The 21496-nt window shown below is 46.0% G+C and overlaps 1 protein-coding gene across 5 annotated transcripts in view; it reads right to left on the bottom strand.

The window, feature by feature from the left end:
- The window catches only part of KIAA1671 (KIAA1671 ortholog), a 49919-nt gene that overhangs the window by 16597 nt on the left and 11826 nt on the right, over positions 1 to 21496 (bottom strand). For 3 of the 5 annotated variants that reach the window (XM_021412401.1, XM_021412403.1, XM_021412402.1), the window contains exons 2-6: positions 20109 to 20240; positions 17945 to 19607; positions 17361 to 17457; positions 13481 to 16225; positions 12823 to 12948 (exon numbers count right to left, since the gene is read on the bottom strand). In XM_021412401.1, coding sequence (XP_021268076.1) covers positions 12823 to 12948; positions 13481 to 16225; positions 17361 to 17457; positions 17945 to 19554 — 4578 coding nt within the window. In that variant the 5' untranslated portion in view covers positions 19555 to 19607; positions 20109 to 20240. Of the gene's footprint in view, positions 1 to 7084; positions 7156 to 7280; positions 7390 to 8545; positions 8765 to 12822; positions 12949 to 13480; positions 16226 to 17360; positions 17458 to 17944; positions 19608 to 20108; positions 20241 to 21496 lie in introns of those variants that run through there. The other 2 variants (XM_021412408.1, XM_021412406.1) reach the window with 2 other exon arrangements.

Raw genomic sequence — 21496 nt, 5'->3', positions numbered from 1 at the left:
AGGCAATATGGCAAGAAATGGTGCCGGTTTAGGGTTTCACTGTATCAGGAGTGCTGTCTGGAATCATGCCTACGAGCTCGGAAAAAAATGGAGTTTCTTCTCTTTAAAGAGCTGAACTCCATCCGCCTGGAACTTCTCCCTGAAAAAAAGCTGTGCTGACAACACGGAGCACACCATACCCTGCCCCTCATCCCTGAACACCTTACATTTGTTTTGAACATTCTCAGATTAGCAGTCTATTAGAAATCCTCCACGCTAGAAGGGAATCCAACCAACAGAAAAACCCGTTCTTCCTTACACAGCCCTTCCTCCAAAGAGCTCCCGAGCTGGTTTTGCACAGAAATGGAAGGAGATCTCCCTGGTCAGGTGTCCCTAGAACAGAGCTTTTCTTACATTTTTAAAGTAACAGGAAAAAAATATTTAACCCATTATTCTGACTCAGTTAAGCGCAACGCTTTGCCAGTGATGGAGATCCTGCATGCCACCAACAGCACGGACTCCTGAGCCCTGCACCCAAGCCAGCCGAGGCCAACAGACAGGGCAGAGCTCAGCTCCCCCTGGACAACCCTGAAAAATAAGCGAGGTATGGAAGAAGGGAATTTTGGAGGAGCATCTCCTCACTGATGAGCACCTCCATATCAATGCTGTGGAAGAAACATCCACAAAAACACATGGCAACGGACCCCGTGAAGACTGAAAAGCTTATTCCACAGTTTTATTTTATTTTTCCCCACCCAAAGCTTCACAGGCTGACCTCGACACTGGGTTTTATGAGTCCCCATGCTACTGATGGCGACTGCTTTTCTCTCCTCTATTCTGGAACGCAAAATCGCCCACTGAAAGCTCTGGGGACTGCCACATCCGCCAACAGAGATGAAGGACAGCTTTCAAAAGCTGCTCCAAATTAAGCAAATTGCATTTCAGGGGCATTTCTGGTTCACACAAGATTTCAACTGTATGAAAAGCACATGCCATTATTGCAAGCTAACTGTAAAAAGACCAATCCATTTGCACGCACCATGCACCAAGAAAGCCCACACGGCCCAGGGCACGCTAAGCCGTCCTCTTTCTTGTTTTTCTTTTTTTAAGGATCCCCCGAACACAACACCCCGCAGCGCTCTACACAAACTTCCCAGCTGGCTCATGACTAGACTTTAACTCAATAACAGCATGTGGGTTACACTCGGGCTCCACTGACTTCTCCCCATATCTTTCTGCAAACATCAGCCTGCAGAAAGCAGCTCAGAGCCACATAGGTGCGCCGTGCCCAGCACCCTCCTGTTTCAGGCAGGGTTTGCTTCCCAACACAAGCAGCTTGGGCTGATCACCCAAACCCCTCAGCCCATAGCAGGGCTCTGGGTGCATGCCACATCCAGCGCTGCGTGACTAATCACTGCAGCAGCCAACGGGGCCTCGTTATGCCAAGGTTGCTGGACGCTTTTATTATTCACATCTATCCCACCTACCTCACCTACAGCCCTGCACAAAGAAACGACAATCCCTATTTTCCCCCTCGTTCAGGAGAATATTAAGTCCTACGGTTATATTTTCCAAAAGCCTCCTTTCAGCTCTGTTTGAGCTTTACCTGTTCTCAAACACATGTAATTATGCTACAAAGGACTAATGAAAAGCAGGCTGCACGGAGCACAGCATGGAGCACACATTGCTGTGGCAGCCCAAGGGGTGGTGGGGTCACCGTCCCTGGGGGTGTTTGAGGACAGGGTGGCTGCAGTACTTCAGGACATGGCTAGTGGGCATGCTGGTGGTAGGTGGATGGTTGGACTGGGTGATCTTAGAGGTCTTCTCCAACCTTTGTGATTCTACGATACTCGGTGAGTTCAACAGACACTACAAAATAACAGTGTTTGAATACGTTCCTTATTTTTGCCCCAAAATTCTCTATTTTGCCAACAATTCAGATAGATGCCTGCACCACTCTACTTGCCGCAACAGCCACCAACAATCTCGAGTCAAGTGGAAAAAAAAAAAAAAGATTGAATGAAAGGAGTGTTTTACCACGAGAACTTTGGACAGCGTCTATAAACAGTGAAATCTCTTGTGTAAGCTGAAACAACAGGTACTTCGTTAATATTTACACTGAATATAATCACAGAATGGTTTGAGTTGGAAGGGACCCCCAGAGGCCACCAGGTCCCACTCCCTGCAATGCACAGGGACACCCACAGCTCCATCAGTGCTCGGCCCAATTTTTGGTTTCTTCTCTTATACTCATTTCAATCTGAAACAGAGCAATTTAAAGTTCACGTGCAGTTTTAATTTACGCTTATTCAGAATTATTGCTAATGGCAATGGCATCAGAACCTGATGTTAAAGCTGCTTCCCTCATACTCATACTCAACTACAAGGAGACAGATTCTCAGCCTGTTCTTTCCAACATTTGGCTATTTAAAAGCCCCCAGAGCTCACAGTCGTGCAGGACAAGGGGAGACAGCAGCAGCAAAGACCTATCCCTTCCAATACCTTCCATTCCTCGGCCTTTAAAAAACAGCATGATCCAGCCCTGAGCTCCGTGCATGCACTTTGTGCTGTGCTGAGCTCCCGTCTGCATTCCCTCCCTGCGACCACTGCTTTTCCTCATGCATTTCACAATCCCATGCGACTTGGGCCCATTGTTTAAAGTCTGAGCTGCTCAGGGAAAGCACCTTACTGTTTCTGTAGAGCACACACAACGCTGAAGAACATCACAACAAAAGAAATCAGAGCGCCAGCAGCTCAGCAAGACAAAGCTCTGTACCTTCTGCTCTCCTTTAGGAGAAGCCATACTGAAGTATGATACTTAAACAGCAGTCTACACATGGAAGAACTTAATCAATTGCAGTCAGATGAAATAGAAGCGGGACAGACGCACTAGGCCAATAATAATATGCTATGTACACCTTCTCTCTGTACAACTGTTAGGTTTAAATACGATTTTCAGTAATAACTGCAGTGGTAAAAGTGCCAAATGTTTCTGAGAACATCAATCCTTTTGTCCCCCGTGAAGCAAGGCACAACTAAACATCCTGGCCATGCACCGTCGTTGGACCTTGAATTGTTTCAGCATGAAACAAAGCTATCGGTGCTAAAGCTTAGGGAACACGCTAAAAATACACGATGATGTTTGAAGGCTCATGTCCACAATCATTCAGCACTTCCCTTCTATCTCAGCTGAAGAGGAAAGACTGAAAAACAAAGCAGAAACAGGAAACTCCTACAGCACGGCTCTTCTGGAAAGTACTGAAAACATTTTCTTTACATTTAAGTACGTCAAAAGGATCGAGCCAAGCAAAACATGGATAAATAAAGGTTGTTGGGTTGGGTTTTTTTTTCACCCATTTATATTGATTAAAAAAAATAAATGCCATTATGAAAGGGTTTTGATGCCCCATCCCTGGAGGTGCCCCAGGCCATGGATGGGCCCTCGGCAGCCTGAGCTGGTGGGAAGCAGCCAGCACACGGCAGGGGTTGGGGCTGGGTGATCTTTATGCCCCCCTCCAACCTCAGCCATCCTATGATTGTTAATAAATATTACCATACCTCCAACACAGACTGAACACTACACACCAGTGAGCTCCTACTGGTTGGCCACTTCTACGTGCAAATGAGAATTGGCCATCCAAAATAAAGAGGCACCCAAAGCATCTCCCTTCTTTGCCTGGCAGAAGTTTTTACTGCTGTCTGGCTGGAGAAACTTGGCATTATTTTTCTTTCTCATGGAAGATGAGAACTTACTGGAGCTACTGAAGGTATAAATCTGACTTTGGGAATTCATACAACACTTAAAGGAAAAGCATTCTCGTGCATGGGGTTGCAGGGCTGTGTCCAACTGGATCAGGTTCCCTGCCCAGGCAGGGCCTCCACAGACACAGTGGAGATGGAGGGCAGTTTCCCCACCAGGCCTGGGGCTCTGCAATCCCTCCTGCTTCTCAGTGACATCTGCTGCACTTCTGCCCTGAACTGTGCAGCACTGCTGCATTGCAAATCAAATCCAGGTGGACGTCCACTCGCATCTGACATCTGCAACCTCCAACTTAGCGACCAGAACTCAGCAGGTATGCGGTTAGCAAACAACCCACACTGCCTCCGTCACGCAGCGCGTGCTTACCAGCCCCAGCCATGAACCACTAAACCAAATATTACTTTTTTCCAAGCCTTGTTCGTGTTTAAGATTAACCCGGAGTTAGCTTTTAAGAGAAGCCTCACGTTGCAGCACACACTCCCCGTGCAACTCGAGGGAAGTCCCCCACAAAGAGCTACTTTCACCGCGCTTGAGCTGCTCTCTCCAAATTGCCATTTCCTTTCAGCACAGTAAACACGCGCTGCCGTATGAACGAGTGGCAACTGCCGAAAGAACAGAAACAATAGTGGGAACTTGGCCGTCGCCCAACGGTAGCGGCGTGGACAACAAGCATGGGAAAGCAGGAATTGAGTCAAACCAACTTTACAGCGACGTACTGGCAGCCAGGCTACCCCTGGGCTGTACGTGCAGCTGTGGCACAGCCCGGCAGCAGCAGCCCGTCCCGCTGCTCCCAGCCCAGCACGGCTCAGCCCTCCCAGACGTGAACCCAGAGCGCGTTATTTCCTCAAAGCATTTCATGGTAAATTGAACTTAATCCCTCTCCCATCCCGGCAGTCAGCCAAGGATGCTGTGCGTTCCCCCGGTGCGAGACGGGACGCGGCTGCAGTGACACACAGCGGCAGCGAGCTCCAGCGCGCCGGGGAGGCAGCAAACTGCTCCACAAGGGCACAGCGCCTGAGACCTTGTCAAAACAAACTCTGGATCTTGATTTCTAGCTTCAGTAACCCAAATCGCTTTCCATTTGGTAATTGCTGCTTAATGACTAGCAATAATCCCCAGCAGGGTTTTAGCGATCTCTAGAACTAGAGCTGAAAAATTGCCCTGAGTTAGAAATCGGGGAACAAGGTATGCTGAGCAGGAAGAAGCCCAGCGCTCTTCTAACCCACATTCTGACCACGTGGCTAGGATATTTTTAAAGTTCATCATCCCGCAGGTTAATCAAACATCATCTTAACTAATTGAAGAGAGTCTGAATCAGTACCCAGAGGGGGGCTGTAGGAAAGAAGACACAGACCCTTTAGCAGGGTCTGTGTGATAGGACATGGGGAAAATGGTTTCAAACTAGAAGAGGGACGATTTAGGTTGGATATAAGGAAGCAGTTGTTTCCACTGAGGGTGGTGAGGCACTGGCACGGGGTGCCCAGAGAGGTGGTGGTGCCCCGTCCCTGCAGACACCCAAGGTCAGGGCATGGAGCTGTGAGCACTGATGGAGCTGTGGGTGTCCCTGTGCACTGCAGGCAGTGGGACCTGGTGGCCTTTGGGGGCCCCTTCCAACTCAAACCATTCTACAAATCTATGAGTCTATGAAAGTACCATAAGCTTATTTGAGATAGCACCTTCCCACTACACAAGAAAATGGTGTAGAAGGAACACTGGTGTCCCACAGGCTTTTGGGAATAAAAGTGAACGTGTTGTGTCTCAGTGGACCACGGCCATGCTTACAGCATCTCTACAATTTTTTCAAGTTTTCAGCATCTTCCACCACTCCCCTGCCCCAGACAGGTTTCTTGCCACCTCCAGCTGAAATTAACACAATACACATTGTATGAGATGCTGGAATGTAACTATCTACCTACATGGGGTATCCAGAAGAGGCCAGCATCTCACTTTCCATGGCAGCACAGTGCTCTCCAGTAGCTGCTCCCAGCTCTGCCAGCTCCCTGACTCTATCTGTCCCATCCAGACTGACCAGTTTTCATGCAGCTCTCCATCGAGCCCCCAGATTTTGTCTACCTATTGCCTCAGACACCCCAGCAGCAATGCAGTTGGAAGTCCCAGGACTCCGTGCAGGGCTGAGCCAGGATCCCACTGAGCACCCAGCAGAGCTGCTGCTCAGAACAGGCACCCATCTCTTCTGGAGCCGATCCAGAGCTTTCCTCTCTTTCCAGCTCTGACCCCACAGCAAGAAGCCTGGCCTCTGTTTGCAAAGCTGGCTTAGATTACCCAGTTCTAATGTACCTGATTAATTGTTTATCAATGTGCTCTTACAGCTACGTTAAAAAGAGATTGCATCACAATGTTGCAACATCCTGCAAAAAACCCCAGGGCAGAGCAAGAATTGCTGATAACTGAGATGGTTACAGACAGGAACAGAGCCACGTGAGAGCACTCCACTAGTGGCACTGGCCAGCAGACCACTGAGCAGCACTGCAAGGGCTTCCTGGGCAAGTCAGACCCAAAGACGTCTTGTATCAGCTGCAGCAAAGCTCCTCACCAGCTGTAAAAGGGAAGATGAATACACCATGTACCCTGGAAAACGCTCCAATATCATCAGCATAGCTTGGGTCACCAAATGACTGGCATTTGAATACATGATTACAATAAACAGCCAATTAAAGATGATGAACAGATCGGTGCTAGGAAGAGGGCACATGACAGAACAGAGAAGGAAATGACGATGTGGTGAATTCTGAGAGCTGTGACTCAGCCTCTGCACTTCTGCTGCTGATGTACAGACCATGGTAACGTGCTGGTAAGGAAGCCCTGCTCCTCCCCTGCTCCAAGAGGCATCGCCTCATCCGACCAAACCAGACTCTTACATCACCAGCCAGGAGCCTCTGCATTCCTGAACTGCCATTCCAAAGATTCAGAAAGCCTTACGTAGCCATCTGCGAGGCTCCATCAATGCTCTTAGCCTTTCTCCCCCTTTATTTACTTTCACCTAGCGGGTACAGTTGAAGGAATAGCTCTCAGAAACTTCTGTTAGCCCATCTGCTGTCACTGAGAAGCCCAACATTTGCTCCTCCCCGGGAACTTGGCTTTTCAGCAACCCCCGTTTTGATGTTTTGCATTACAAGTAAAGGGGACACAACCCTAGAGGGAAGAGCTGCAGTATCTCAGAGCGCTGCAGCATGCCTCAGTAACGGTGCAAACGGCCCAGGTTTGATCAGCTTGCTTTTCTCCTCGTTATCACAGCTCTCAATGAATTAATGGACAGAACACTCCTACCCAGCAAGGCATTCTGCCCCCAGCACAGCCTGCTTCTCAGACACGCAGAGCTCTCACCCCAAGCACCGCGCTGACGTCTCGGTGACCATTGACCGCTTCCCATGTGCTCAGGCTGACCACAGACATTCCTGCGCTCAAAAGAAAAAAAAACAAAAAAAAACCACAACACACCACCAAGATGTTATTTAGAAATCTTTCCTACACGTCACACTAACAATAAGTGTCCTATTTAAAGGCAGCAGCACGTAGTTACCGGTGGTTGGCGCTGAGCGGGTGCAATGATGTCCAACACCACCACCGTGGAGGAGAGCAACATAGATGGCAGAAGAGATGTAATCTACCAATAACTCCCAGCAGTAGCTTTAAAAATGAATTTTCATGATACTGTTTTTTTTAATTAAAGAGTTGTACCTTCTCCAGGGCTACCTAATGAATATCTTAGCTGCCCAAGATGGATTAAATAACACCACGCTTGACAACTAACCCCGACATCTCTGGTTACCCCTGATAAAGGGAGAACTGATAATTATCTCCTTAGCAGCCTTCAGTCGTAACACCAACACACACCAGAAAAAAAAAAAAAAAGGGACTGCTGTGCTCTTCCCTTAAAACTCCTTAATATTTATATTAATAAGTTTATATAACGCTATGAATATCACACTTGTTTGCCAACAGCCTCTTGCAACAGCGTGAGAGGTACACAGTAATGCTTACTGAATATTTCCAGGTCTCTAAAAGACCATATATATACATACAGAAAACAGCAAACCTGTTCTGAAATGACCAAAGAGTTCCATGTTTCACAACACTACAGTTTCCCAAAGACTTTACAGCAGAGAATCTCATCTCGCTGCCAATCAAAGAACACACACAGCAAGGCTTGTAAAAAATTAAAGAAACTGAAGCATGACATTGGACCTAATATCTATTCATGAAGGCCTACGGAAATTCATTTAATCTCTTCAAATGTGGCTCTCAGTGACAAATAGAAGCCTCTGTGCACAGCGACCCTCCCAGCTGGCAGGGAAAGCAGCACGCTATAAGGAGCTTGTCACTGAAGAGGGGCCTCAGAGCTGTTTGAAGAGGAAGTGCACGCTGAGAATGAGAAACCTACCAAGACAGCCACGTTAGAAATTGGGACAATACACAACTCCAAAGCCGTTAGCGCTGGCTGCTCCGCTCACAGCCGGCAGCAGGGGAAGGGAAGCTTGGGGAAGCAGAGCCCAAGGGTCCCTCCTGTGCAAGCGTGCAGCACGCAGAGCTACAACCCTCAGACATAAACGAGGAAGAAATTCCAGGCAGAGGGTTTTCTGAGGCACCTCCGAGCAGTCCTCGGTCTGCTCGTTTTTAAGCTGGCATTAAAGACAAAAAGAGCCTGTTGCATCGAACAAATCCCAAGATCAGAGAGATCGTGAAAGAACTGCACAGCAACGCCACGACTGCCTACGAACGACCTCACCATTCTCGACAACAGCTCACAACATCCAGCCCAACCACATCATCAACGAACGCACTCACCCACAAATACTGCAAGAACTTCAACAAACGCGGGCAGTAGTAATACTCCATTCTTCTACCGTGCAAAGCTAACGCCGAACCATCGTCCTTCGGGCCGGGCTGCCCGCGCTCCCCTCCTCCGGGAGAAGCCAGGAGCACACCCACACACTTAAAGGCAGCGCGCCTAACGAGCGACGCTATCTGCACCCGCATCGCCAGCTGAGCTCTGCGCCTTTAACAGATGCTGGGGCTACTTATGGGCAGCGCTGAGCTCCCATGTGACTTCCCCACTTGTGATTGAGCATCTCGCTGCTCGGAGTTGGCCCATCTCGTTAATCCGGGGGCTAGATCGGGAGCTGACCTTATTTGTTCTCTAATGTACAAGGGGAAAAAAAAAACAAAAAAAACCCAAGTACACACGTGAAAGAAAAGCTGCTTTTCATATAAAAATGCCTCCTGTGGACAAGAAGAAATAGACACAACAAGTGTCTTTTTTTTTTTTTTTTAATATAGGACTGGAGTGCTCCCAAGAAAGCAAATATTACCAAAAAAGGAAAAAGCCTGGAGAAGTGAGGCAGCCACCCAGCACCCGTCATCCCCAGGGCCACTGGAATAGGAAACCGAGGTGGTCGGGGCTTGGTGGAGAGCACCACTGGGGACACAGCACCGTGAACTGCTTCTGCTTTTTCTGAGCCGTGCCCTTGGGTTTTTCTTCCAGGCTGACTCAGTTTCCAGGCTAGCAGAACAATCTGCACCCGTCTGGTTTCTAGTTGCCATCTAGAGAGGAGCGAAGCTGTAACATCAGAGGCTTTATGCCATGAGAAGACAGGAGCACTTGCTTTTTGCTGGGCACAACAGAGCTGCTGTGGGCAGACTGGGGCACACTGGTGAGCTGGGACGGGCCCCACTCCCCTTCCTCCATGCATGTTTATAAAATATTTATCTTCTCTTGCAGTTCAGTTTTGAAAGTCAGCTCATGATTTTGGTAAACCGTTCCCACCCACGCATCAGCCTCAAATAAAAGTGTTTATATATCGCTGCACTATGGATACCAGATCGTCTCACCAAAGAAAAAACAAAGATGAAAAAACACAACAAATCAGATACAGAACCAGAGGCTTTGGAAGCTGCTACGCTCACCCCAGCTCCAGCATCAAGCACTTTGCTTTTAACCATGCATGTGTTGGTTGTAAGCCATGGTCACTGTCAGAAGAGACCCCCAAAGGCACCAGGTCCCACTGCCTGCAGTGCACAGGGACACCCACAGCTCCATCAGTGCTCACAGCCCCGTGCCCTGACCTTGAGTGTCTGCAGGGACGGGGCACCACCACCTCTCTGGGCACCCTGTGCCAGTGCCTCACCACCCTCAGTGGAAACAACTGCTTCCTTATATCCGACCTAAATCGTCCCTCTTCTAGTTTGAAACCATTTTCCCCATGTCCTATCACACAGATCCTGATCAAGAGTCTGTCCCCTTCCTTCTTACAGCTTAGACAATGGCACAGGACCCCCAGCCCCAGAGCAGAGCACCTCCTCCTGCCCAGGGAGGACCCAGGTGGCACATTCTGCACTTTTTGCCTCAGAGGACTCCTATCAGCCCTGATGACTGCATCAGGCATTGAGGTTTGTGTCAGCTGAGATGGAACAAGTGGTGTAAGACACCCCTTGCAAACGTCGTCCATGACTCACGCAGCTCACCACAGCACACTGCAGCCACAGGATCGAGCTGCGGGTGCCCCTGTCCACTGCAGGGGAGTGGGACCAGATGGCCCTTTTGGGTCCCCTTCAACTCAAACCACTCTATGATTCCGTCATACCTTTAAGTGTTAAGCCACAATTACGAATATTTATAACACATTCAGTCACTAGGTAAAAAAAATAGCAGCAGCAAAGATTATAATCAAGGTTAGCTGAGAGTGCATGTTGACCAAACCACCTATTTCACAGTGGGGAAAATAGAGAGAGATGGAAGTACGATGTAGGGCTTTAAATCCTAGGATTTTTATGTTTCTTCCTGCACTGATTTCACAGCAGAAATTAAGGTCTCAAGTTCATTCCTAATGAATAAATCACCGAGAAATTTTGGCTTTCTCTGCCGCAGGAAAGCAGGTAGCACAAGGCTTTGGGTTGATAAAAAGGACAACTGTTGTGACCCCAAGTCTCCATTAATAAATTTTCCATTAGGGAAAATTTATTCTCCCAAAGAGCGGTCAGGCAGTGGCACAGGCTGCCCAGGGAGGTGGTGGGGTCACTGTACCTGGAGGTGTTCAAGGAACGTGGAGATGTGGCACTGAGGGACACGGTCCATGGGCATGGTGCGGATGGGTTGATGGTTGGATTGGATGACCTTGGAGGTCTTCTCCAACATTAATGATTCTGTGATTCTATGAGTGGGCATGAGTTGGACTTGGTGATCTTAGAGGCCTTTTCCAACCTTAATGATTCTGTTCTAATCCTCAAGAAACGGGGAAAAAACAAGATTCACTCAAGGGAGCATGGATGTGGCACTAAGGGACATGACCTAATGACAGCACTCAGGAGGCCAGCTCAATGGCTGCACTTGATTTTGAATCTAGATTTTCCAGCAGAATGACACTAGGATTCCATTCCTCCACCAGAGGGAAGCATTACAACGTACAAACAGCAAAAGTTGTCTTCCTCCAGATGAGCACAGGGCGTTGCTGACTTCAGTGCTAGCAATGGCTCTGTTCCACAGCCTCCTGTGACATCCACAGGGGGCTCTGGGCTGCACGGATGCAAGGTGAGTTCTACTACCCCAAAGCTATTTCCGACAGCAGTTTTCTCCCACATATTCTACATTGTCAACAGCTATCTTTGCATATTTGCACTGCAAACAGGTGGCATGCAGTAACTCTGAGGGACTGGATGATAACCACCACGTCTGTAAGTAATCCAGGCTTCCCACTCACGGTTAGTCAATCTGAATCCCATGCCAAGAATGGGAAAGACAAGGGGATATCAGCTCTCTGTACTTCCCGTGAAGTTTTAAGGCTGGAATCATAACAGCACAAGTTTGTTTCCAAAGCTTTTCTTGGAAAACTTGTTTACGAAACCAATACAGACTGTCAAGAGTCACTGTGTTGAATTTTCCTTTTCTTCAGTAGCACACAAAATAAGCCTGCCAACATTTGCTCTCCTCAGCTGCAGCAACAACAGCAGTGTGAGCAATTACAAAGAGGCTCTGAAGAGAGCAATGCATCCCGTCGCCACACGAGTGTGCTAGCAGCCCAAGAGGACGGATGAGACTTGACCTTGGGATGGGGAAGAGCAGTGACATCTTTCAGTCATCTTCTCTACAAAAATAGAACAATTTTGAGAAGATGCGGGAAGGCCAGATTTTCTAAAACCACAAATATGTCCTTTCAGAATTACAAAAGAGCACATTCTGAAGTAACCGCAGGATTGCTCTACTGTGCCAAATCTGGTTTTTATGCACAAGCTTAAAAAAAAAAAAAAAAAAAAGGCACAGCACTTACAATGAACCAGAGCAAGTCCCTCCAGCAAGGAAGGATTTCATTGGGAGCACCACTGTCTCCCCCCCCAAAAAATCAGAGTTCTGTGTTGCTGATACACTATTTAAACGCTTTGTTTTCCACAGAACATACGGATGTTTCATTTATTTTGCAGCTTTTGAAAGACTCAGATCTTTGCTCTGCATTTCAGAACATCAGGAGATAGGCCATTAACTGTTTCCTAAAATAAAGTGCATGTGTGGGCTAACATCAGGAAGTCCTCCTGCAATTTAGGAGAATATCACCCAACAACGAAGAGGGAATTGACCCCATTAAGAGAAAAATCAGACTCCTGAGAAAAGCAAGCCGTGATTCTTCATGTAATTAGCTGTCTGTCTACTGCCCACAGAAGGAAAATTAAACCCATAGTTTTTCAGACTACAATACAGTTCTATTTGTCCACACAGTTTTCCAGAAAAGATCACAATAACCCACTCTCATTATCTAAGCTGAGAAAAAACAAGCAGCATAATGATCTAGTCCCACGCCTTAAGGGCTCAGGTTGAAAAATCTTTGTTTAGACAGAAACATAAACAAGCTGCACAGTTAATGCATTACACTCAGACCTGGCATACACCGGCATGGTGGAAGCATTCCCTCCTAGTTAAACGTCACAGGAAGAACATCAGCTCCTCCTGCTACGAAGGCACACACTCTCCTTCACAGCTATTTGCAAAACAGGGGAAACAGCTCTGAACGGAGCAAGCCAGGCTGCATCTCCCTCATCTCTCCCCTAACCCAAGAACCTCCTCCAAAACAACATACCGTTATGCTCTCCGCCCTTCTGTCTTTATAAAAAAAGCTGTGGCTTCTTCTCTGAGTAGAAACCAGTGAGAATTCTCTTCCATCTGTTTTTTCTGAACTCTGCTTGGTCCACTCCTTCCTAGAAGCCTGTTAAAACAAAGGTACAGGCGTCACTAAAAATACTTACACAGGCGTATACAAAATGCTCTTTGAAACTACAAAAGGGAAAAATGTTGTACCCATCAACACCCAACCGGCTGAGCATCCATGCATCAACCTGTCACTGTCAGGGAAACCAGCTGCATTTCACTAACATCGATACCAGCACTGAAGTTTCAAGTACAAACGAGGGGAATTCAATAACCTGATATGCACAAAAACAAAGTTGCAGGGTCAGCAATTTAACACCCTAGCGTTCAAAGCACTAACAACACATGCACATGTTTTTAAAGACTTTCTGAGCTTTCTGTAGAGATATCAATTAATATTTATACACTTGAAACAGGAAGTCTAGTACAACACAGATCCCACGAGAAAATACACCAAAAGGAAATTAACTCTTTTGAGAAGTGTGTACCTGTCACCCTTAACACTCAAAAGCTCTACAGAGACATAACAAAACCTTTTCCTGGCTTTCATTTTTAGTTACAGGACGCAGTTTGATACCATTTAGCAATACCTTTTTATCCTCATGGAAGAAAGATTCCGACTGAGATGAGACCTTGGTTTTCCACACGTTATCCACGCTCTCCGGCGGGAAGCTCTGCCTGGAGCAGTACAGGTCCTTTCTTCCTCTTACTTCTTGCATGAGTGGGAGACCATCTTTTCCTTGGCGGCTCTTTTCCGAATAGGAGCGTCTCAAATCTGCGGGTGTGCTTCCTAAGCCAGATGTATGGCTCTTCCAATCTTTTGCCTTACTTTTCACGTTGGAAGAGTCGTTGGCACCGGTCACCTTATTCCCATCATCTCTGTCCTTTGTTACAGAGCTCCGTGCTACGTTTTTGCTCCAGTCACTTTCCAGAGTCATCTCTGAGAACTGTTCTTTCGTGATCACCTTCTTCTGTAATGGCCCATCATTGGTCTTTATGGACAACCTGGAAGCAAAATTAACTTCCAATTTTTGGTCCACACCAACTGCATGTACAGGCTGTACCTTGTCAATCACAACTTGTGAACTCTGCTTCCTGGAAGTTAAGTTCATATCTTGATCATCATCAATGATGAATGTTTTCTTTGCAGTGAACTCCACAGGAGAATTGGCAAACTTATCTGGAACCAAGCAGCTCGGATTTTCCCAGGGAGGAGAGCTTAACTTTCTGTCTTTGGACTTCTGTTTATCAGAGTCGGGGCCATGGGAATCCAATTTCTCTTTGCTCTTTTCATTTGGAATCAGTTTCTCTGACCTGCGGTACTCTTCAGCACACTCGCTGTGTTTGCTACCAACAGCATGGTGATCTGATCCCTTCCACTCTTTCCAGGTATAGGAAGAAGTCACCCTGTCTGACACGTTCCTTTTGTTCTTGGATTTGTTCCTGCCAAATAAACTATGCTCTTCAGAGACCTTGTCTTGCATACTACTGGCCTTCAGTGATTCTTCTTTATATTCTGCCATAAGGGCATCAATATCAAGAACCTGGGGTCTGTAACCATCCTCAGCCTTCCTTCCAGATATACCATAGCTGCTTTCACTGCTCTTCTGCGTGACTGCTTCACCATCTGTGTGCGGCTGTGCAAAACGCAGGGAGGATCTGGGTTCATGATAAGAGGAGACCTTTCCTCTGCTGCTTTTGAGATCGGTTTGAGCCGTATTTTCCCGTTCCTGTTTTAACAGGAAAGCATCAACGTCTATAATTTTCTCTTTAGATTGATCCAGACCTTTTTCATAACACTTCTGGTTATCTTTCCCAGATACATGAAAATTACCAGATGCAACGTTTTTAGAAGACGCGTTATCTTTGTCCTCCCCTTTTACCCAATCCTTTTTGATGTACGTTTCTCGTGACTCTTCTCTACAATCCGTACTCATTACGCTTTTATCTGGTTTGGACCTACCAGTAAAAACAGGATCCAGATTAATTGCTCCTCCCTCACTCGAGCTAGAAATTTTACTACTTACGCTTGTACTAGCAGTACCAACAAAGCTTTTCTCTTTTTTGATACCAGGAATTTGATAAGTCACTGCAAAATACGTTGCCTTTGGTTCGAAGGTAGAACTCTGATTTTTCAAGTACTCGTCAGAACTGCCAGGAGCAGTTTGGTTTGCCTCATTTCCCTCCAGCCGTTCTTTGATATTCCTCTTTTTAAGTGAACCTTCTTCCAACTGCAGTGAATCTGTCCGACTCAGCCTTTTTGTATTTTCAGGCGTGAGCCAGCTGATTTCTTCTACCTTGACAGAATCATGAGGCAAGGTTTTCCTTCTCCACCTTTCAGAAGTCTTCAAGTCAGAAATGCTACTTTTAGATCTCCTGACCTTTTCTTCTAGATCTATCGCTCTGATTTTTTCTCTGTTTTCAGGAGCCGTGCTACGCAAGCCAAAGTCTTGGTCTTTGCAGTTTGAGTCTAGACTTCTCCTCACAGCAAAAGCTCTAGATTCCTCTTTCACATCAGGATGGAGGCTACTGGAAGATTTACATAATTGCCCACTTAGAAGCACTGAAGATGAATGGACTTGCTGTTTCTTTACGCTGGATGAGATAACTTCATGACCAAAGCTGGTTCCAAATTCATGGTCTGTTCCTCCTTGTCTAAAACTCCTTTTCTCAGAAGAGCATTTCAGCAGATTAGACCTCCCTGTTTCATCAGTGGAAGAGTCTTCACTCTTCTCTGCTTTAATTTCAGCATGTAGCTTGCTTGTTTTCTCATTTATTCCAGAGCATTTACTTCTGTTTGCAGAGTAAGGTGTTTTCTCAGCTACTAATACTGGATCAGTTTCAGTTTTATCCAAGTCTTTTTTTTGTTCAGATAAAGTGCATTCACTGGAGAAGAAATCAGTAGGATCCCTAGAAGCAGGTTTGCTTGGCAAAGCTTCTCCCATCCACGAGCGCCTGGTATGCCCCAAAGTCACCACACCGGGCTTTGCTTCGAGCTCACCGCTCATTTTCAGCAGCGAAGCAGTTCCAGGAAGATCATCAGCAACATTGTGCCTCTGGACGTTATGGTCAAACATGGTGGCTCGGACAGTTTTCACGCAGGTTTTTTCTGTCACCGTGGTTGGTTTTAATTTTTTTTCAAAGCTGCTGGTGAACAAGACGGAATTTTCACTTTGCTGAGAAAAATGTTGGCCGTCTCCAGGGAAGCTTCCCTTTGCCTCTGTCTGATCCGTTCTGTTGGTTATTTTTAAAACCTGCCGGGATTTCCAAGGGTTCCCAGCAGCGTGCGCATCGGTGGAATCTGCGCTGTGAGCAAGCATCGTTATCTCCTTGCTCTGGAGCAAGAAAAAAACAACAGTTACAACTGTTACACACCTTCAGACAAAACAACATTTACTCACTTTTACTACTCAGCCTGCGCAAGTTAACCACGTCCCTGTTCTCTAAACACAAAATCCACTGAGACACCGGTAATCTAAGCAGCAATGTGTGGCACCAGCCCGAATCTTGATTATAACAATCATTTTCACTGCATCATCCTACACAGGTTCAACCATTTTTCAAGTTAAACATTTGGAATTGACTTAATAGTCCTTTTAAAAAAAAAAAAATTGAAGAAATTGAGAATGATTTTAAATCTGATCTATACTCCTCCAGGCAGAGCAAGGGAATGTTTTTAATCCTACTTTATTGTCTAATTCTGAAAACAGTGTTTCCATTAATGGAAGATTTTCCTTTTAAAGCGAACTTATCTGCTTTAAAAGGAAATTAATCTATGGAGATTTTTTAATCAAGCTGTGAGTTTCTTTACCGCACGCTCCTGTCTTAAACCTACATAGGAAAAAAACACACAGCCATAAGAAGTCACAAGAAATATCCTCAAAGCAACATTAAATCTCCAGTGCTATGAAGTGTCAGCAGAGTTGTTTTGAAATGCCAAAGCGTTCCTTAGAAACAAGGACCGTCGAACCACTTTTACAGTGCTGTGCTATCTGTACAGTACTCAATGGTCAAAACCTCTAACATAAACATTTAGCAGACTGAGAAGAAACATACGGGATGTCATAAGGAATTGTGACTCGGATGTGGAAATTTGGTACGCTCGTGCTATCCTTACAGAAAATAAAGCCTAATTGCTACATGCAACCACAACAGCTGTCGTCTACATACATTAAAAGTCTCATTAAAGTAGTACACAGAATATGTTTCTTTTTATACCATTGCACATTCAACTTTTTAAAAGCTCAACACCGACACCATCCTCCCATACTTCAGCAGCGCGTCCCCATCCAGTGTCTAAAGATAGACTTACACAAGTAAGCCTATTAGGATTATGCCATTCCTAATACTCCTGATGCCCATTTTAAAGTCACTGATTGGTAAAGATGCATGGGACACAGAGCACAGGGTTCTTTGCACTCCAAAGGCAAGCCTAACTGGAGGCCGCACTGGCTGATGCCATTTTCTTACTTTCTGATGTTCTTGCGGTTCACTCCCAGAGCCGTTCCTAATTTCAGCAGCTCTCTCAGGCCTCACTTCGCTGGTTGATGACGTTGGACTTGAAAACCTAAGATAAAAAGCTCCATTTAGTTCTTTCAGTGAGTTAACATTCACGCTTTCTACCAAACAGACCGATGATGCATCATCTTATCTCAAAAAGAAATCACCCAGTAAGTACTCCTTAGAGAGGAAACATTGCTATTTCGTGTCACAACTAATTGCATTTGGTGGTTTTACTGCACCTAGACAAAAGGACTAACAATTTTTCAGAAAGCAATGTAGCTTGTTCTATACTGAAAGATTTTTGAGATGCATGATAAAGCAAAATAGTAAAAAAAAAAAAAAAAGTTATTAATATTCTCATGCCTCATTTATATTTATTTCCCGTATTTCCATCCCAAGGCTGGAAGGGACCCTCAAAGGCCATCTGCTCCCACTGCCTGCAATGCACAGGGACACCCAGATCAGGCTGCTCAGAGCCTGGTCCAGCCTGCCCTTGAATTTTGGAATTCAGTAAAGTCAAGAGACTTAAGCAGAGCTTTTCTGAAACCTACATCTTTGTCAAGTCTGCAGAAAGCGGTCGCGATTGAAGCGATCTGCGTAGATTTCCTGGCTTAGCATCGGCGCTTTCTGTTGTCAGCTCTTTGATTCTCTGCTGGATGTTCATGCACTTGTTTTCCCGCTCAGCAGCTGATGGGAGAGTCTCTGTGTCTACAGAGGTGTTGGGGTTTTCTGACGTGAACAAACTGATGTGTTTTTTAACACTACCTCTTACAATACTGTTTTCCTTTTCTGAGGAAGCTGCGGGGCTTTCACCACTGAGAAGCACACACGTTTCCTTCTGATCCAACCTCTTCCCTTCCCTGTTTGTCCTGCTTTCACCAATGGTCTCAAAGGCTCTCTCAGAACTGTGCACGTTAGTCACTATCCCTGGCTTTGTCTCAGTTTGCTCACTTTCAGATTTATGCTTTGTTTCCCATGTGTGTTTTCCTTTACTTAGGATGCCAATGTCCTGACTACTGCATTTCAAATTTGCTTTTGAAGAGCTGCCTTTATTAAATTCCATTTCTTCAGTTTTTGGCCCCATTTCAGACTGATCATGGCTGCCCACGTCACTAAAAGAAGTTACTGATATGCTCTCCTTGCTCTCATGAGATGAACAAGACTTCTTGCTCGAAGAAAGGTCTTTAAGTTCAAATTTAGCTGTCAGGTCCATGGACAAAGGCCTTGGTTTCCTAACCCATGACTTCTCTGTAGGAGACTTTTCCTCAGAAGCTTCCACAGTACGATGCTTTTGATCTCTCAAAGATTCCAGAAAGATAGCAGATACCGGTCTAGGTTTTGGCCTTTGCTGCACGTCAGTAGAGAAATCAACTTTATTGTTCACGTTATTTGCATCAGTGTTGTTTTTCTCCCCTGGACGATCTTCAGTAGCATCTTTCTTTTCTCCAGTTTTGACGGAGTTCCAGGAGACTGGTCTAAGGCTGGAGCAGAGCGATATCTGCCTGTGAAGAGACCCTTCAGGATTCCTGGACGTTTCATGTAGTGGCTGAGATGGTTTCTCCTGCTTCACATGGCACTGAGGCTCTTTTGCCTGCATAGTACTCAACACCCTGCAGTCATCAGCAGCTCTCTTTCCTTGGGCCAGGCTTACCTTTGACTGCTCTGTGCCCGCCGTCTCAAAAAGAATGACAGTATTTGTATTGTGACCACTATAGAAAGTCATGTTTGTGACGACTTCGCTGCCAGCCTTGCTTTCATTTCCAATTACTTTTTGATCTACTAACGGAGGAACATTCCCACCCGATACCTTAGCAGATGCTGTTTCTTCAGAAGGTTTTCTAATAAGACTGCTTGATCTGAAAGCTGGAATAGGGGGTTTTACATTTGCAAAAGTATCCGAAGGCGTATCTTTAGAAAAAGGTTTTGGGAAGAGTCTTGGCCTTGATCCTAGCGACGGCATTGTTGCAGATCTCAAAGCGCTCCCAAACTTGTTCTTCTCTTCAAGCATTAGTGATGCTGAAGGCTCCTTTGTTTTGCTGCTTACATCTGAGAGCACGCTCACATACACCCGCTGTGATTTATCTTCGGTTCTGATCTCGTTTAAGTCAGGTACTGTCGTCAAAGACGCCAAAGTAGAATTTATTTCAACTCTTGTTGCCATAGTTGTAATTACACATTCAACAGAACTGAAGAAATCCAACAAAGAAGAAGAATCTACAAGGAAAGAAAACGCAAGCATTGCTATAGAGTAAGCACAAACATCAAACAAATTCATTCTAACTTTAATTCAGGAGGTAGCTAAGCTCAAATTAAGGCGTGTTTCAGATGTGCACGTGCATCACAGAACAAAAAGCTTACTTCTCTTAAAAAAAAAGCAGCAAAACACACCATTATTCATCAGTTAGGCCCAACAAACAAAAAATGCAGCAAAATCTACAAAAGCATCTGTACAGCACTGAGTTATCAGTACTCAAGCAAACTGCATCAGTTAAATTGCTTTAAAAAGAGAATTTCTTTCTGAAGCAGGCTTCCCCATGTTCACGTACAAAGCTCCACTCCTTTTCACAATACACATAGCTGGCAAGTATCTTCTTTCACACTACCAAAAATATGGAGGTCAGCGTGACTGAAACCGTTATTTATCAGCAACGACCTGCAACTAAACAGAAATGAACACATATTCCAGGCCTTCCCAAAAGCTTTGCTGCTACTCACCGTGATGTGCATGTTCTGCTGCAGCTGATGGATCTGAGCCCACTCACATCTCATAGTGAAGAGCGGAGTTTGCCAAGATCGCACCAAGAACGAGGGAAAGGGATCACTTCAGCAGCACCAATCGGAGCCCTCCTGCAAATCAGAGAACATTCAGAGTCTGGCATGGCACGCACCCAGATCTACGTGGGCAATACCACCGGAGACAAAAATCCTGAACATTTCAAGGAAAAAAGCTGGCTCCTGCTCAGAAACAAAGGCACCGGATTTAACCGTATGGAGTAAGAGAATGTGTAGTTCTCAGTTACTGAAGAATCAACCAAAAATTACCACCTGAAGCCTGCTGCTGCTGCCAAGGGTAAATAACTTGGTCAGCACAATAGCCACTAGATGTGAACACAGTTAAACCCACACACTTCAACGAGTACCATTTGCAAATTCAAGCGCTGTCAGACATTGGTTAAACACTGAGCTCTGTGTTACCATCATCTCAATTACTGTAATTTACTTTCTATTGTAAATCTCCTTTCTGCAGCAGCGTTACGGGAAGGCCTACCTGCAGGCTGACCTTCAAACGGCCCGTTTTCAACCTAAACACGGCTTCTACCGTGACAAAGCAGTTTTTCCAATATCTCGCCGATAAAGGCAGGAGATTAGCTCTGCCTTTAATCACATTCTTACTGCAGAGATGAGGGAAAACCAGCAGCAGCCGCCTCCTCGGGCTCACCTTGCCAGGCCCCTTCACCTGCCAATGCACTCGAAATTCTGCCCCAGCTGCTCACCCCAGGCCCCTCCAGTTCGCGACCTCTTCTTTCCAAAACAGTCCCCGACCCAATCAGCTTATCAGAATCAATCTGTTCCTTCCACCATCTCGCAGATCCTCATGAAACCTTCCTCCCTCTCCTTATTCTAAGAAACGCTATCAAAATCCGATTAAAATGCTCTCACATTCCAAGGATGAAAGGCTTTGCGAAGAGCAGCTATGCCCTAAAAGCAGAAAGAACACTGCTGAAACAAGGGCGATGCTAGCAGAGAATACTGCGAGGCAGGAAATCAAGACACCGAGTTCATAGAACCACAGAGCTGTTTGAGGAGGAAGGGACCCCCAAAGGCCACCAGGTCCCATTGCCTGCAGCGCACAGGGATACCCACAGCTCCATCAGTGCTCACAGCCCCGTGCCCTGACCTTGGGTGTCTGCAGGGACGGAGCATTTACCGATGTCTTTCAGTACTCGAGTATCAGAGTTCTTTTTCTCCGGAAAAGAAGAAGGGAGCACAGAGCTTCTTAAACGGAATCAAAGTTGATCCGCAGTGGAACGCAAGGTGGTGGCTATATAATGCTGGACATAATCCTTGCTCCCAGCATTCAGTGCATTTTCCCCAGCCAACAT

This window comes from Numida meleagris, chromosome 14, assembly GCF_002078875.1.
Source record: "Numida meleagris isolate 19003 breed g44 Domestic line chromosome 14, NumMel1.0, whole genome shotgun sequence".
Classification (NCBI taxonomy): Eukaryota; Metazoa; Chordata; class Aves; order Galliformes; family Numididae; genus Numida; species Numida meleagris.
The sequence above is the reverse complement of the archived record's forward strand: the minus strand, read 5'-3'. Positions and strand labels throughout refer to the sequence as shown.